Consider the following 18,239-nt stretch of genomic DNA (forward strand, 5'->3'; position numbering starts at 1 on the left):
TGTGATCCACAGTAGAATATTTCTTAAGTGTGAGGGAGCCAGGAGAAAGTCAGATAGCAAGGGTAATGATCACCACAAAGAAGGGAATCACGAATGACCACAGTCTCCAGTCCCCCCCAGGGCAGAACATCACACAAATGCTGAAAAAATGGAATTGGTAGACAAAAAAGGTTCAAATGGCTCTGAGCACTATGCGACTTAACTTCTGAGGTCATCAGTCGCCTAGAACTTTGAACTAATTAAACCTAACTAACCTAAGGACATCACACACATCCATGCCCGAGGCAGGATTCGAACCTGTGACCATAGCGGTCACGCGGTTCCAGACTGAAGCACCTAGAACCGCACGGCCACACCGGCTGGCAATTGGCAGACAGCTGAAGATTCAGACAACTGTCCCGTGAAAGCCTATTAACAAAATGTCAAGAATAAATATTAAGTGAGGAATCAGTGGATTACTTAGAACTTCCTTTTCTGGATGTAGCCATTTGTACAGCTTTATCTTCATTTAAAAGATGTTCCTGCAAGATGAACACTGAGGGTCATTATAAATACACATTAGCATCACTGAATAACACAAACACAAAACAAAACTAAGAACAGTTCACTGATTGTACAGGAATTTGTATACCTGTATGATCTCTGAATTGTTTCCGTTTACATTTTGTGTTTGTGTGCTATTCAGTGAAATCTAGTTGGATTTGAGTTCCTTGTCTTCTGCAACAAATACAGCAATTACATTTCCTGTTAGACTATCCTTTTGAAATACACTTAGATTCAAAGTCAGTTCAAGAACACTTTTCCACACAAGCGACAAACCCTCCATCCATCCCTCTCCCCTCGCAGACGTCACTTTCCTTTCCTTTGACTTTTGGTAAGACATTTAAAAACAAATATACATCTAGGGATTACACAAATGGTTTGCATTTTCTTTTAAAATAAGTCTACAAAGACATTCCGCTGTGACAGAAGCAAATTTCTGAATTTTATTCCAGCGCTAAAAATTGAAAGAAACAATCATGTCCATTTAAGATCATTTCTGATGTGTTTAAAAGCTTTTAGTGAAAGCAGAAAAGACTAAGCCTGTTGTATTGTAAAAAACGCACCACCTATTAAACTAAGTGGAAACAAAATTTCTGTTACTTTTTTACTTTAATAGCAGAACTTTTTCATTCTGCAGTTTACAAATTATTTCACTTTCCAACAAAAAAATTTGGATTAAAAAACGGTATCTAATTTTATATTGATATGTTAAAGATGTTACACTGTTTACTGTGTAACCAGAATGTTGCATGTGCAGAAAACTCACCAATAAGATATTAAATTTTAGATTTGTTGTACATAAAAGTAGTAAGTAAACATTATTATGCATGCAACTGAAAAGGAAAGATATAAAATAAGAAAAGGCAACCACTCACCTACAGAGGACTGGTGTAATGAATATAGAAACACTTAAAAGGAAACAGTCTTCACACTAGTTTTTGAGCTCTTGCAAGAGAAGAAAGCTAGGGTGAATACTGTTCTCTGTTACATGTTTCTATACTCCACACACCAGTCCTTGATAGGTGAGTGGTTGCCCTTTCCTTATTTTACATGTTGTCCCATCCAAGAATTTCCATTATTGGTATGAAAAGGAAAATGTAAATTTGCATAGAATACAAAAAAGAAATATTCTATTACTGATAATAATATTATTTCCATTCTTCCATCTGAAATTGCCACAGTTAATCAGTACATGTACTGAATGTTTTTCCTATGGATAAAAACATTGTACTGTGACTTTTCTAGATTTTTACTTACAAAAATCTTTCAAATTCATATCTAAATCTATTGATTTTGAGGTATTGCTTCCAGTGGCTAAAGTTGACAGTCCACGCAATCTTCTTGAGAACATTTTGTCCTAAGATGTGTATATCAACCGGAGTTTTGGTAACTCCTTTCAGCGCTTGCAACAGATGTGGGCTAAAACTGGAGGATTCATGAACTTACAAAACTATTGGGAAAAAATGTCAGTAAACTTGCTTTTGGTAATATAATTTAATGAATATCATGCAGGACTTAACAGCTGGAAGAAAAGGGCTCTAAGATCAAAACTTTATAATTTAGTTCTTTTTGACTGATGTTACATTCATCACCATCACTTAACAGCCTCAGAGCTATGTGTGTGTGTCTTTTATGTATCCACCATCCCACTTCTGCAAATCATGAATATCATATTGAAAGTTTGAAGCTCTTACTATGACTGACTGCAAACGCACATCTATCTTTTAGTGGGCAGATAGTCATGTCAACAGTAAGACAGTAAAACTTAGTTTAAAGAAACGTTGTGTTTCCTCTTCACCATAGGTTCATTATTAGTCCCACAGGTAAATCTTTTCTTCACTCTCTTGGGATGAGATTTCTATCCTTTTTTCAAGTTCATCAGCAAGCAATTTTGCACTATTAAAGTCCTCTTCTTACATCATCACCATCATCAAAAACTGCCGACACTTTCAACTAGATCCAAAGCACTCAGTAAGTTTACAGCAACTCTTTAGAGAACTCTGTTGGCGTGGTTGATTCCAACATTATTTCATATCAACAATGAAATCAGAATTTTTGTACCTCTCTTGCAATACTAGTGGTACTGTTCCCTCCAAAAGCATCTACTTTGGACTCTTCGCTAGCTTCTTAAACAGCATCACACACTTATTCAGTGTAGTAGCTTAAGAGGCTCCTAGGCATTTATTCAGCTTCCCCAACAGATACCACCAATAAATCATACAATCTTATTAGATAAATGCTTCTTCAGAATGCCCCATTGATAGGTAGATACAGAAAAGAAATTGAAAACTCCTTAAAATGTATTGAAAAAGTTGACAGCAACAGGACGTAATAGCACAGTATCACTCATGACAAGGTGTAACAAATGACCTTCATATGGAACAGAAATGCTCAGGAGTTAGAGTCTTCAAGTCTTTTTTGAACTTCTACCCTTTTCCTGTCATACCTGAACCATTGTCCTATCCCTAGTCTCGCTTAGTTTTTCAAAGGAATTGTCCATTTTATATTCTTGTTCAAGAGAACATTGGTCAGATATTTGTCAGTAGTATCTGCACCTGGAATAAAGCCAAGGGAGTGTTCATTGATGATTATTTCTTTGGCATGCTCTGTCTAACAAACAAATGACCATTAAAATTTATTCTGTGTGTTTCACATTAGGAATAAAGTATAAAATGATTGATTAGTTAAGTTATTTTGAAGTGTAATCTGGAATACATGTTGATAACAGAGTGATAAATGCTATTTTGTCAGATAATGAGATGTTTGAAGATTTGTACACATTATATACACATTTTGCATTCACAAGCAGCCACTTGAGCTTTAAACCTGCCCTGCTTAGATTTATATTTATAATCTTACTGCTGACAATTTCAGAGTTTAGCCAGCTTTCTGTACTTGGTATTCTGTGACTTCAATTATTATGAGTTGTGTACTGATGTTGATTAACAGACTCCTAGTCTTTTGCATTTACTTCCTCTTGACATGGGTCACAGCAGGCTCCTCAACATGTGATGTGTGCCACACGGGATCAGTTTCAGAATCAATGGAAGATAAACTACAAACTTGTTGGTATGGAGTAAGTGTAGTATCTTGAATTCTCCCAAGCCCATGCCTCCCCTGTACAGGATCGCTACAGCCCCTAAAGCTACCTGGAAGTTTGTATGTACAACTTTAGTTCTGTACAGGTATGCTCACTGAAGGATGTGTAAAGAAAGTAATTGGAACACAGTATCACAGACTATACACTAACACAACATCATGCTACAGCAGTTGACTTCGTATGAGTTATGTCTCTATCACAATTGTAAACTGTCAAACTTTTCTAAGAACAAACTGGTTGATGACTGGGAAAAAAGTGTAATTGTAGCACTAACCATATGTACTGCAATTAAGAGGAAACTATTTTCTGAACAAGACATTGCTGGCCATGTTTGTGGAGTACAGTATACACTGTAGTTCGCAGTTATCAATTTACTATGAAATATGACAATCACACATCAGTAGGTATATATTGAAATTGGGGAGAAAGGCTGTCTGAATGAGGTTGTTACTGATGGCAATTGGAGATAGTCCCAATGTAGTTTTCAGCTGACAGTATAGTTTTAATTTTCTGTGTCACCTGTGGACATTTAAAAAAGGCTCAAATGACAGACACAAATTTTGAATTAATATGTGAAAGATAATGGGAGAATGTCACAAAGACAATACAACCTGGAATTTTGGCACAAATTTATATAACGCACAGGGTTCTAATCATTCACATATGAGAACCATGAAGTCAGCTTAAATGTCTGCAACGTGCATGAAGTTTCCACTAACCTAGACAATTTAGTGACAACTTCTACACAAGCATACCAAAGGAGAACACTTCATGTTTTATTTTTAAGAGTTCTGTTTATAGCGCCAAATATCAGGTGGAATTTATTTAATATATTTCTCTACATTACCTTCGATTTGTTATGGTAAAATGAAATTCTCTAGCTCTATGTGGTACACAGAAATCTGTTAGTTCAGAGAATCCTTAATTCATGTTGTTTTCAGAAAACTATTTTATATCTTTCAAGATGATAGAGAGCAGCTATCAGACATCATTTCCATTCTAGCTTCATTAAAGCAAATCCAGATTTCGCATAGTAGGCTGTATGGAAGGGACTGCTTGGTAGGGAAGCCTAGCCACCCATGGTCGTCGCATCTGCAGTAATGAGCAGTCCCTCTCAAAATATATCGAGGGTCTCACTGAAGCCTTCACTGACCGTAATTATCCTCCCAACCTTGTACAAAAACAAATCTCCCGTGCCTTATCTTTCCAGTCTCCCACCACCTCCCAAAGTCCAGCCACAGAGGAGCATTCCCAACTGAATTACATTCTCCGCCAGGGTTTGGATTACCTCTCATCATGTCCTGAAATGAGAAATGTCCTGCCCACTATCCTTCCCATCCCTCCTACCGTGGTATTCCACCGTCCACCCAACCTACACAATATACTCGTCCATCCTTACACAACCCCCCAATCCCTTACCTCATGGCTCATACCCCTGTAATAGACCTAGATGCAAGACCTGTCCCATACATCCTCCTACCACCACCCACTCCAGTCCGGTCACTAACGTCACCTATCCCATCAAAGGCAAGGCTACCTGTGAAACCAGTCATGTGATTTACAAGCTAAGCTTCAACCTCTGTGCTGCATTCTATGTAGGCATGGCAACCAACAAACTGTCTGTCGGCATGAACGGCCACCGACAAACTGTGGCCAAGAAACAAGTGGACTACCCGGTTGCTGAACACGCTGCCAAACATGATATCCCTCATCTTAATGACTGCTTCACAGCCTGTGCCATATGGATCCTTCCCACCAACACCAGCTTTTCTGAATTGTGCAGGTGGGAACTTTCCCTGCAATACATCCTACGTTCCCGTAACCCTCCTGGCCTCAACCTTCATTAAGTCACTGTCCACACCCATCCAGCCCCCTCCCTGTTCCCATTCCAGCACTACACAGCCGTCATTTCACCGCGACACCCAGTCTTTTAATTTCTTTTATTTCTCTCCTTTCTGCTACTTACTCCCTCCCCCCTCCATTCCTTCTCTCCTGCCCTCCGTCTAAACTGCAACACTTGACTGTCCACCACTCCAAACATACTATCCCTCCCCCTCCCCGCCCCAGCCTCCCCCTTACCCCCACCCAGTCGCCACTCCCATCATGTACTGGTGCTGCTGTTCGCAGTGTGGTCTCAGCTCTCTGAGACTGCAGATGTGTGTGCAAGTTGCATTTATATCTGTGTGTGTGTGTGTGTGTGTGTGTGTGTGTGTGTGTGTGTGTGTGTGTGTGTGTGTGTGTGTGTGTGTCTACTGCTGACAAAGACCTTAATGGCCGAAATGCTATAAAATGGTATATATGTTTCATTAACACCACTGATGTTATTTTATTTCAATAAAGTGAAACCCATTTGGTGACAAAAATATGCATTTCATTCGATCACAAGACTGTTTTAAAACACCTTCACTGCTTTCAGAAATAACCTCAGGAAAAAGTAGGCCTCTTGAAAGAAATGTATAAGGTGGGGAAGAGTTGTGTAAACTGACACTATAGGTGACCACCAATAAAATGCTCCATCGCAGTCTTTAACACTGGTAGCATGTCGCGACAGCATGGACGTGAACCGTATGTGCAGTTGACGGACTTTGAGCGAGGGCGTATAGTGGGCATGCGGGAGGCCGGGTGGACGTACCGCCGAATTGCTCAACATGTGGGGCGTGAGGTCTCCACAGTACATCGATGTTGTCGCCAGTGGTCGGCGGAAGGTGCACGTGCCTGTCGACCTGGGACTGGACCGCAGCGACGCACGAATGCACGCCAATACCGTAGGATCCTACGCAGTGCCGTAGGGGACCGCACCGCCACTTCCCAGCAAATTAGGGACACTGTTGCTCCTGGGGTATCGGCGAGGACCATTCGCAACCGTCTCCATGAAGCTGGGCTACGGTCCCGCACACCGTTAGGCCGTCTTCCGCTCACGCCCCAACATCATGCAGCCCGCCTCCAGTGGTGTCGCGACAGGCGTGAATGGAGGGACGAATGGAGACGTGTCGTCTTCAGCGATGAGAGTCGCTTCTGCCTTGGTGCTAATGATGGTCGTATGCATGTTTGGCGCCATGCAGGTGAGCGCCACAATCAGGACTGCATACGACCGAGGCACACAGGGCCAACACCCGGCATCATGGTGTGGGGAGCGATCTCCTACACTGGCCGTACACCACTGGTGATCGTCGAGGGGACACTGAATAGTGCACGGTACATCCAAACCGTCATCGAACCCATCGTTCTACCATTCCTAGACTGGCAAGGGAACTTGCTGTTCCAACAGGACAATGCACGTCCGCATGTATCCCGTGCCACCCAACGTGCTCTAGAAGGTGTAAGTCAACTACCCTGGCCAGCAAGATCTCCGGATCTGTCCCCCATTGAGCATGTTTGGGACTGGATGAAGCGTCGTCTCATGCGGTCTGCACGTCCAGCACGAACGCTGGTCCAACTGAGGCGCCAGGTGGAAATGGCATGGCAAGCCGTTCCACAGGACTACATCCAGCATCTCTACGATCGTCTCCATGGGAGAATAGCAGCCTGCATTGCTGCGAAAGGTGGATATACACTGTACTAGTGCCGACATTGTGCATGTTCTGTTGCCTGTGTCTATGTGCCTGTGGTTCTGTCAGTGTGATCATGTGATGTATCTGACCCCAGGAATGTGTCAATAAAGTTTCCCCTTCCTGGGACAATGAATTCACGTTCTTATTTCAATTTCCAGGAGTGTAGAATAAATAAAATTTCTATAAAACACTGCACTGTACAATGTACTTGTGGTGACACAGTTGCAATTCCTGAAATCCATTGCCTTTGGTCTGCGGCCTGCTGAGGAGCACCACAGTCCTGGGTCCATGGATAAACCATGAAAATCCGCCACATTGTACCACACACAGACAGACTCTGCCTGTGGGCAGATCAGTGAGATTAGATCCAACAGGCAAGGCTGGCACATTAGTGGGAAACTACGGGCTTCAGATTGGCAGACCCGATCCATTAGATGCCCACAGAAATGGCCTGCAGATTTGGCATGTCACGGTAGTCCATTCGTGTGGCCAGCTATTCACATGTCACAGACACCATGTTGATGAAATGAGACTGCGGTGATCACCCAGGCAACAGATAACTTGCACAAATACTCTGAGAATCAACACCAATGAAGATAAGTAGCAACTCATGGTAAAGAGGGTTGCTCAGACACAGACAGGCACATATAGAAGACTATCACACACTCACAATTTTTGGCCATAGCCTTTGTCAGAAAACAAAAGCGCACCCACATTCGCACAATCACTGGACGCAACTCATGCACACACAACCGCTGTACCTGGCCGCTTCATCAACAATCTCTGGACACCTCCCTGTCTCTCATCAGCAGCTGCCAGGCTAGCAGCAAGTAGTAGTGGCAGCTCTGACTGCAAGCTAAGGGGAGGGGTGGGAAGGAGAGAAGCAGTAAGAATGAGAGTGTAGGGAAGAGGCGCACTTACTCAGCTATGCCTAGCCAGTGACAAAGCATGGAAACTCAGTAAACAAACAGTTTCGTGCTACTGAGACAAAAAATGAGATTTTTTCCAGTGTTTCTTTTTTTTTCAAATTTCCCTGATACATTTGAAATTCCCTGATTTCCAGAACTTGTGGTGACTCTGGTTACTATATACCAGATATATCTCCCACAACTTGCCAGGGAAATTTTTACTAGTGTTTCAGCATGTATTTGCAATTTTGCTTTGTTGCAATATGTTGCTGGAGCCAGCAAAAACAAATACTGATTATCAAGTCTTTCATGCAACAGCCACTGTTGACATAAAGCACTGGTTTGTCTTCGTTGCAAACAAAAAGATTTTTCAATCAAAATTTTACAGGCTGATTTGATAGAGCATCTCAAATTAGTCTAGTGTGATTTTCTTTTTATCAATATGTATTAATGGGGCCAGTAAAACATAAAGAATAACCAGTACTCTAGCAGCGATACCGCCACCCCGGCCCATGCTGACTGCTAACATAATACTGTATAGCTGCTCTGTCACGGAGGTTATTCTTCACATTTTACTGTCCCTGTTAATACATATCGGCAAAATGAATATTACACTAGACTAATTTGGTACCGCTCTATCAAATGAGCTCGTAAAATTTTGCATTAAAGATAATTCTGTTTGTACTGGGAAACAAACTGTCACTTTCTGTAGATGCTAGGTGTCACATGAAAGACGTGATGGGCCGTATTTGTTTGGGCTGACTCCAGCAACACACTGCAAAAACAAAATCACAGATATCTACCAAAACACCAGATAAAATGCGCCTGATGACTTAGGGCAGACATACTGTGAATATCTGTATGTGTGTATTATTCATATGTGTGTAGATATATGCAGAAGTGTGTATTTGTACATACAATTATCAACCCGAACATTATGACCACCTACCTAATAGCCAGTACCTCCACCTTTGGCATGGATAACAGAAGAAGAAGAGAAATTTGTTAACATCGAGTATAGATTTAAGTGTCAGAAAGTCGTTTCTGAAAGTATTTGTATGGAGTGTAGCCATGTATGGAAGTGAAACATGGACGATAACCAGTTTGGACAAGAAGAGAATAGAAGCTTTCGAAATGTGGTGCTACAGAAGAATGCTGAAGATAAGGTGGGTAGATCACGTAACTAATGAGGAGGTATTGAATAGGATTGGGGAGAAGAGAAGTTTGTGGCACAACTTGACTAGAAGAAGGGATCGGTTGGTAGGACATGTTTTGAGGCATCAAGGGATCACAAATTTAGCATTGGAGGGCAGCGTGGAGGGTAAAAATCGTAGAGGGAGATCAACAGATGAATACACTAAGCAGATTAAGAAGGATGTAGGTTGCAGTAGGTACTGGGAGATGAAGAAGCTTGCACAGGATAGAGTAGCATGGAGAGCTGCATCAAACCAGTCTCAGGACTGAAGACCACAACAACAACAACAACAGAAGCAACACATCGTGGCTTGGAAGCAATGAGGCCTTCGTGGGTCGCTGGAGGGAGTTGACACTATTTCTGCACACACAAGTCACCTAATTCTTGTAAATTCCGGACCCTGCTGAAAAATGCCACTGCCATCAGGAAACATGATCACCATGAAGTGGTGTTTGTAGTCTGCAACCCGTGTATGATACTCCTTGGCCCTCATGACGCCTTGCGCAAGCTCCACTGGACTCATGGATGCTCATGTTAATTTTCACCAGAGCATAATGGAGTCACCACCACCTAGCCTTTGTCCTGCAGTGCAGGTGTCAAGGAGCTGCTCCCCTGGAAGACAACGGGTGTGTCCCCTCCTATCAGCGTGATGAAGAAAGCATCAGGAATCATCAGACCATGACAATGGTCACGGGTCCATTCCAGTTGTAGTTGCCAAAGTCGTTATGTTAACACTGGCACATTCATGGGTCGTTGGCTGTGGAAGCTCATTGTTAGGAGTGTTCAGTGCACTGTGTGTTTAGACACAGTTGTATTCTCCCCAGCATTAAAGTCTGATGTTAGTTCTGCCACAGCGCACTGCCTGTTCTGTTTTACCAGTCTGCCCAGCCTATGATGTCTGACGCCCATAATGAGGGGTGGCCACCCAACCCCATGAAGTCTGGATATGGTTTCACCACGTGTTAAATACACTCACCTCAGCAATTCTTTAATACCAGACAAGTCATGCAGTTTCCAAAAACACTTGCGCCAAAACTCCAGGCCATCACAAGTTTCCCTCGGTCAAACTCAGAAGGATCACGTGACTTCCCCATTCTAAACACAGATGGCATGGTCACTGATACTACATGCACCATGTGTGTGTCTTGACTAGCAGTCATTCCTAGCCAGGTGATGCTGCTGTTGCCTGGATGTGTTTATATCGGTAGTAGGTCAGTGGTCATAAAGTCCTGCTGTAAATTTATTTCAATATTTAATCTCTATTCACAGAATGTCTAACAATTATGGTCATACACACACTTTTCACACATTACTGTGTGTCTGGTGAAAGAACAAGAAAACAGGACATGAGGACAAAGTGTGATTAATTATTATTATTATTATTAAATTAAATTATTATTAAATAAATTTGCAGCAGTCTTTGAAAACGTTACAGAAATGGCTCATTACCTACACAGCTCACTATTAGCCCATAAACAGAAATTGCTTTGACCAAAAAAATATACAAATAGTGCTCTTTTTGTTCAGACATTACTCTTCCTCTTATGGAGCACATTTGCAGTTGTATACATAGCATCACTTACTTTTTGTGATACACCCTTCACAGTCCCTGAAAACACAGCTTTGTTAGAGGCCATCCGATCCCAACAATTCATCATTTTTGTCCTGTCAATGCTACTTCACAACAGCAAGACTGAGCACTCATATTTCCTGCTAAGTCACAGCGAGCCTTACACTCTTGCACACTTTAGTAAGAGAGAACAGATCAACAAGTAGAAAGCAATCTCTGTCTCTTCATATACCTACATATACATCGAAATCTACATCTATACTCTGAAGCCACTGTGAAGTGCATGGTTGAGGATATCTTCCTTGCACTAGTTATTAGGATTTCCTCCCATACCATTCACATACTCAGCATGGGAAGAACGATTATTTAAATGCTTCTGTGTGTACTGTAATTAATCTTGTCCTCACAATCCCTAAGTGAGCATTGAGTATGGGATTGTATTACATTCCAAGAATAACTTTGTAAGTAGGCTTTCTCAGGAGAGCATATGTCTGACTCCAAGAGTCTGCCAGTTCAGTTTCTTCAGCGTCACTGTGGCACTCACACACACATCAAACAAACCTGTGACCATGTGTGTTGCACTTCTCTGTATACATTCAGTATCCCCTGCTATTCCTACTTGGTATGGGCTCTACACACCTGAGCCATATTCCAGAACGGGTTGCATGAATGATTTGTAAACAATCACCTTTGTAGACAAATTGAATTTCCCCAGTATTCTAACAATGAAATGAAGTCTACCACCTGCTTTTGCCACAACTGAGCATATGCGATCATTCAATCATTCTATTTTGTCACCCTACAAAGTATTACACCCAGGTATTTGTGGAAGTTGGACAATTCTGGCTGTGACTCATTGATATTATAGTCATACGACACTGCATTTTTTAATTTTGTTAAGTGCCCCATTTTATATTTCTAAAAATTTGAAACAACTTGTAAATCCTTGGACCACTTTGAAATCTTTTCAAGATCAGATTGAATACACACACAGCTTCTTTGGGACAATATTTCACAACAGATAACTGTCATTTGCAAAAACTCTGAGGTTACTCTTAATATTATCCTCAAGATCATTAATAAAGAATATGAACACTAAGGGTACCAACACACCTCTCTGGGGCACATCCGAAGCTGTTTCTACATCTGAAGACAATTCTCCATCCACGACAACATACTGCACCCTCCCTACCTTAAGATCCTCAATCCAGTCATAAATTTTGTTTGATACCTCATATGATCATACTTTTGTCAATAAGTGTAGATGTGGTACTGAGTCAAATAATTTTCAGAAATCAGGTAGTACTGCATCTACCTGACTGTCTTCTTCAGAAACTTTTGTGTCATGTGAGAAAACTGTGAATTGGGTTTTACATGATCAATGCTTTTGGAATTCATGCTGGTTGACATGGAGGATGTCTTTCTGCTTGACATACCTTATTATTTATCAGTAAACTCTTCCGGGCTAAGTTGCCGTGGTCGATCTGTAGAACTTCTTCTCCCTGACGTTTCGTTCTCAACTGCGGAGAACATCTTCCGAGGTGAGTCGACGACTGGCTGCTAGGAGCTGGGGCCGCCGCTTATATAGAGATCGTAGGGGGCGCCACCACACGTCACATGGCGTCGATGTGCAGCTATCTCTGGCTATCGTCTGTTCTCTCGATTGCAGGCAATCGATTGTCACGTGATTGATGCAACGTCGACCGCCATATCTTATCCAATTTTAATCCTTCTTCTTTACGATTAAAATTGTATTGATGTTTGTGGATTTCAATTGCCTCTCTATACATACGTGTATAATAGTGCGACGTCCTCGCTAGCACGCTTGTTTCACCAAATTTTATGTCGTGATCTCCATCCTTAAAAACATGTTCCGCTACTGCCGATTTGTCGATATGTCCCAAGCGACAGTTTCTTTTGTGCTCCGTCAACCGTGTATTGATGCTTCTTTTGGTAGTTCCTATGTAAACCCTGCCGCAACTACACGGAATTTTATATACCCCTGGGGTGGCTAGGGGGTGACGAGCATCTTTTGTTGATCTTAGGCATTCACTAATTTTCTTAGTAGGCCTAAAAATGGTCTCTACCTGAAACTTGGCTAGTACTTTTCCAATGCGATCCGTGATATTATGGATGAACGGAAGTAATACTTTTCCAGCTGATGGTTGTTGCTGTCTCCCATTTTTTGGGCATTTTTCTATTTGGGTGAAGTGCTCGATTAATCTCGTTTTTTGTATAACCATTTTTCGCAAAGGCCATTCGTAAATGATTTAGTTCTTCTTGTAAGTAGCCTGGTTCACAAATATTATTGGCCCTATCCACCAGTGTTTTTATGACCCCCCTCTTTTGCCTAGGGTGGTGGTTTGAGTTCTTATGGAGGTAGCGATCGGTATGTGTACCTTTCCTGTAGACCTTATGGCCTAAGGTCCCATCCGCCCGTTTGATAACTGATACATCCAAGAAGTTAAGTTGTCCATTCTTCTCCTTCTCCATAGTAAATTTAATCTTTGGATTGATGCTATTTAAGTGTACCAGAAAATCATTCAAGTCTTCTCCCTCATGATTCCATATTACAAAGGTATCATCCACATACCGATACCACTTCGAGGGGCTTTTTTTGGCCGACTGCAATGCTTGATGTTCAAAATATTCCATGAATAAATTCGCAATTGCGGGACTTAGGGGGCTTCCCATGGCTACCCCATCGATCTGTTCATAAAATTCACCATTATACTGAAAATAGGTTGAGGATAGACAGTGTTGGAACAAGGCTACTATATCAGTAGGGAACATATTGGCTATATGGGAGAGAGCTTCATCAACTGGAACCATCGTGAACAAAGACACTATATCAAAACTGACAAGTATGTCATTAGGACCGACAGTAATTTCCCTCAATTTCTCAATGAAGTGTAGAGAGTTTTTAATATGACTCTCAGTTTTGCCTATGTGAGGTTGTAACAAAGAGGCAAGGTGTCTGGCTAGTTCTTGGGTAGGAGCTCCAATTGCGCTGACTATTGGTCTCAAAGGAACATCAGGTTTATGTATCTTTGGTAATCCATATAATCTCGGAGGATAAGCCTCCGTTTCACAAAGATACTTTTTAACTTCTGTAGGAATTGAAGACTGTTTTATCAGACGCTTGGTGGCATTCAGCACATTCGTTGTGGGATCCTTTTTCAACTTCTTGTATGTGCTGGGTTCCAGGAGATCACTGATCTTCTTGTGATAATCCTCAGTATTCATTAAAACAGTAACATTTCCCTTGTCAGCGGCAACTATAATAACATTCTTGTCTGCATTGATCTCCCGCAATGCCTTCCTTTCCCCTTGAGACAGATTGCTGCTGGGTGGCTTAGCTTTGCGTAATATCCTGGAGGTTTCCATTCTAATTTCATCAGCAGAATATGATGGTAACTGACGAATTCCTGCCTCTATATTAGCAATAATGTCCTCCACAGGAATCTTGGATGGAGTTATTGCAAAATTCCCTCCTTTAGACAGAACAGAAAGTTCTTCCTTAGACAATTCTTTTTCCGATAAATTAATAACCGTTTTGGAATTGTTTGGAATCGCTGTTTCCTGTCGACCCTCTTGTAGACGATCAAACTTGTCCTTCTGCCTATTGGAAGACACTTCTACACTAATCTCCATAGATCTAAATGTTAAACTGTCCACTTTTTTCCAATGACAAAACTGCATAGTATTGCTAATAAGTAAATGAAGATTTAGCAGTTGGCCATCACATACCGCCAGTCCTCGTCGTGTCTGATGTATCCGCTCACGTAGTAATGCCAGTTCCATACGAGAATAAATACGGTTAGCTTGTGGCGAATGAAACATTCTTCTCACTTTTAAAAACTTGGGAACTATACCGGTATCACGACAGCGTAGCAGAAAGGTGAGTGAGCAAAGTTGTTGACCTTTCTTCTTGCGTAGGTTCTCCAGTCGTCGTACCCTAGTTGACATTTCCTCCCCGTAGAGGCGTCGAATCATTCCATGTAGGCTTTCACGGCCGGCGTCTTTATCAGTAAACTCTTCCGGGCTAAGTTGCCGTGGTCGATCTGTAGAACTTCTTCTCCCTGACGTTTCGTTCTCAACTGCGGAGAACATCTTCCGAGGTGAGTCGACGACTGGCTGCTAGGAGCTGGGGCCGCCGCTTATATAGAGATCGTAGGGGGCGCCACCACACGTCACATGGCGTCGATGTGCAGCTATCTCTGGCTATCGTCTGTTCTCTCGATTGCAGGCAATCGATTGTCACGTGATTGATGCAACGTCGACCGCCATATCTTATCCAATTTTAAAATGGGAGACAGCAACAACCATCAGCTGGAAAAGTATTTCTTCCGTTCATCCATAATATCACGGATCGCATTGGAAAAGTACTAGCCAAGTTTCAGGTAGAGACCATTTTTAGGCCTACTAAGAAAATTAGTGAATGCCTAAGATCAACAAAAGATGCTCGTCACCCCCTAGCCACCCCAGGGGTATATAAAATTCCGTGTAGTTGCGGCAGGGTTTACATAGGAACTACCAAAAGAAGCATCAATACACGGTTGACGGAGCACAAAAGAAACTGTCGCTTGGGACATATCGACAAATCGGCAGTAGCGGAACATGTTTTTAAGGATGGAGATCACGACATAAAATTTGGTGAAACAAGCGTGCTAGCGAGGACGTCGCACTATTATACACGTATGTATAGAGAGGCAATTGAAATCCACAAACATCAATACAATTTTAATCGTAAAGAAGAAGGATTAAAATTGGATAAGATATGGCGATCGACGTTGCATCAATCACGTGACAATCGATTGCCTGCAATCGAGAGAACAGACGATAGCCAGAGATAGCTGCACATCGACGCCATGTGACGTGTGGTGGCGCCCCCTACGATCTCTATATAAGCAGCGGCCCCAGCTCCTAGCAGCCAGTCGTCGACTCACCTCGGAAGATGTTCTCCGCAGTTGAGAACGAAACGTCAGGGAGAAGAAGTTCTACAGATCGACCACGGCAACTTAGCCCGGAAGAGTTTACTGATAAAGACGCCAGCCGTGAAAGCCTACATGGAATGATACCTTATTATGTTTGAGTTGAGAATATGTCCTAAGATTCTACAATAAATTGATGTCAAGGATATTGGGCAGTAGTTTTGTGGATCCCTTCTGCTAGCAAACTGGTGTCACCTGTGCTTTCTTTGAACTACTGGGCATAATTTTTTCTTTGTGGGATCTGCAATAGATTACAGTTAGAAGAGGGGTAACTCACATCATAAATTCAGTATAGAATCTGATTGGGATTCCATTGGGCCTCAGAGCTTTGTTACATTTTAATAATTTCAGCTGTTTCTCAAGACCACTGACATTAACACTTATTTCACTCATCTTTTCAGTGGTATGAGGATTAAGTTGGGGCAGTTTCTAGGGTTTTCTTTTGTAAAGGAACATTTGAAAATGGAATTAAGCACTTCCGCTTTTGCTTTGCTAACCTCGATTTCAATTTTCAATCATGAACAACTGATCACTCACTTTGATGTCACTAAGAAGCCTTTAAATACAACCAGAATTTCTTTGGGATCTGTGAAAGATCATTTGGTAATATTCTGTTATGGTAGTCATTGAAGTCATCACACATTGCTCTATTGACAGCCAAAACCATTTAATTCAGCCTCTTTTATCTACTATAGCATGATGCTTTGTTTTGCACCTATTATGCAGTAGACTCTGTTTCTTTAGAAGTTTCTTTATGGTGACTGTACACTATCCAGTGCGTGGCCAGCTATCATTTTAAACTTGGGCCATAGTTCCCCTACATGCTCCTGCACTTTGTTGAAAGTTTTAAGTACCTCATTGAGATATGACATACTCACAGAACTCTAGTGGTAGAAAGGAAGCCAATATACCTCTGACATAAAAGCAGTGCCTTTATTTCTAATGTAAGCAAACCTCAACAGTAGACTCATATTTGCTCTATCTCTGATGGCTATGGATCATACAATAAAAAAGTTGATTGAAATTTACATGCTATTCTTCAGCAAAATAATGATTCTAGTTGAACAATTATTAACAATGACTTACAGTCTAGATGTAAACAGTTCACATTTACATGTCATTTTGGACAGAGTAATTCTTGTCACATTTAAAGACGTTGACACTGAAACATATGATGGATTTTAAACAAAAACATGTGTCAGACATGACTCCAAGACCAAGTATTTGTCTGGTTATATTCAAATCAATACTGTCATGCAAGACACATCATATTTTGTTTTGTTTACAGTTTTATTTAATATACAGGAAATGGGAATCAGGATGGCCATAATAGGATTTGACTCCTACAATTGCCTAATGTGTTCTCAGAGCATTTAACACACCACATCATTCATTTAATTTATATTACTGAATTGTATTTTGAACTTTGAAGTCACTGGAGAATAAGCCCATGCAGCCAAAGTACAAAAATACAAAGCAGCCAATGTGCACCCATCGTTATCTCAAACATAAGTGATCTGCAGAATTCATTTCTTCTATAGTTCAATGATATAACAAGTATTGCCAAATAACTTCACGACATTCTCCAAATAAATAAATTCACAGTTTATACAAATATGTGGCATGGCATACAGCCATTGTTATAAAATAGATGTTTTATACATGTTTTTATTATACATCTTAAAATAAATTTTGATAACTATTACTACTAATTTTCATAATTCACTTATCTCTAACTGCTAAGCAAAAGAGGTCACCATCATGTCAAAGTACTTTACTGTCATTTATATCTAAGTTCTCTATAAGATAACTTTTAAATGACATTTTAAATTTTATATGTGCTAATAAATTAACAGGTGAGCCATTATCAACTACAGGCTACCATCGTTGGTGGTCTGTGAGCAGTCCTGACAACCTGGGCTATAGCAGCGTAAGTGCAGGTGAAGACTGTGGTTCTGTTCATCGCAATGGTGGCTTGAATGACATTTCGTGCTACATGAAACATGCTTTTTTCTGTGAGCAGGAGTTGCTGGAATAAGTTTTCACGGTTAATTTATGTAAAAAAGAGATCTCACGTTTTCACTGGTGTTGGACTATTTCTATGAACACAAAGAAATGATTTATTTTCTTTTTTAAAAAATTCTGATCAGCAGAGCAATCAGAACGCTTTATTCATGTTTTGCAGTTCAAATTTTCAAATTGCAAACTGTGAGCTGAAGCATCGTATCTACTGATGGGAATCGTTATCACAACAGCTCACTTCAAAGCAATTTAACCAATAAAACTTAATTCTGCCAATTTAAAAAGAATGCTGTATGGTCTGATAAGAAAGTAGACAAGCCACATCTCACAGCTTTTGGGGGCAATGAAGGTGGAAT

General features: G+C 41.1%; 1 protein-coding gene across 1 annotated transcript in view; it reads left to right on the plus strand.

Moving 5' to 3' along the window:
* The window catches only part of LOC126481762 (macrophage mannose receptor 1-like), a 101,196-nt gene extending 83,297 nt beyond the window's left edge, over positions 1-17,899 (plus strand). The window contains exon 7 of the mRNA XM_050105717.1: positions 17,718-17,899. Coding sequence (XP_049961674.1) covers positions 17,718-17,899 — 182 coding nt within the window. The remainder of the gene's footprint in view (positions 1-17,717) is intronic.
* The last annotated feature ends 340 nt before the right edge of the window (positions 17,900-18,239 follow it).

The sequence above is a fragment of the Schistocerca serialis genome, chromosome 5, assembly GCF_023864345.2.
Source record: "Schistocerca serialis cubense isolate TAMUIC-IGC-003099 chromosome 5, iqSchSeri2.2, whole genome shotgun sequence".
Classification (NCBI taxonomy): Eukaryota; Metazoa; Arthropoda; class Insecta; order Orthoptera; family Acrididae; genus Schistocerca; species Schistocerca serialis.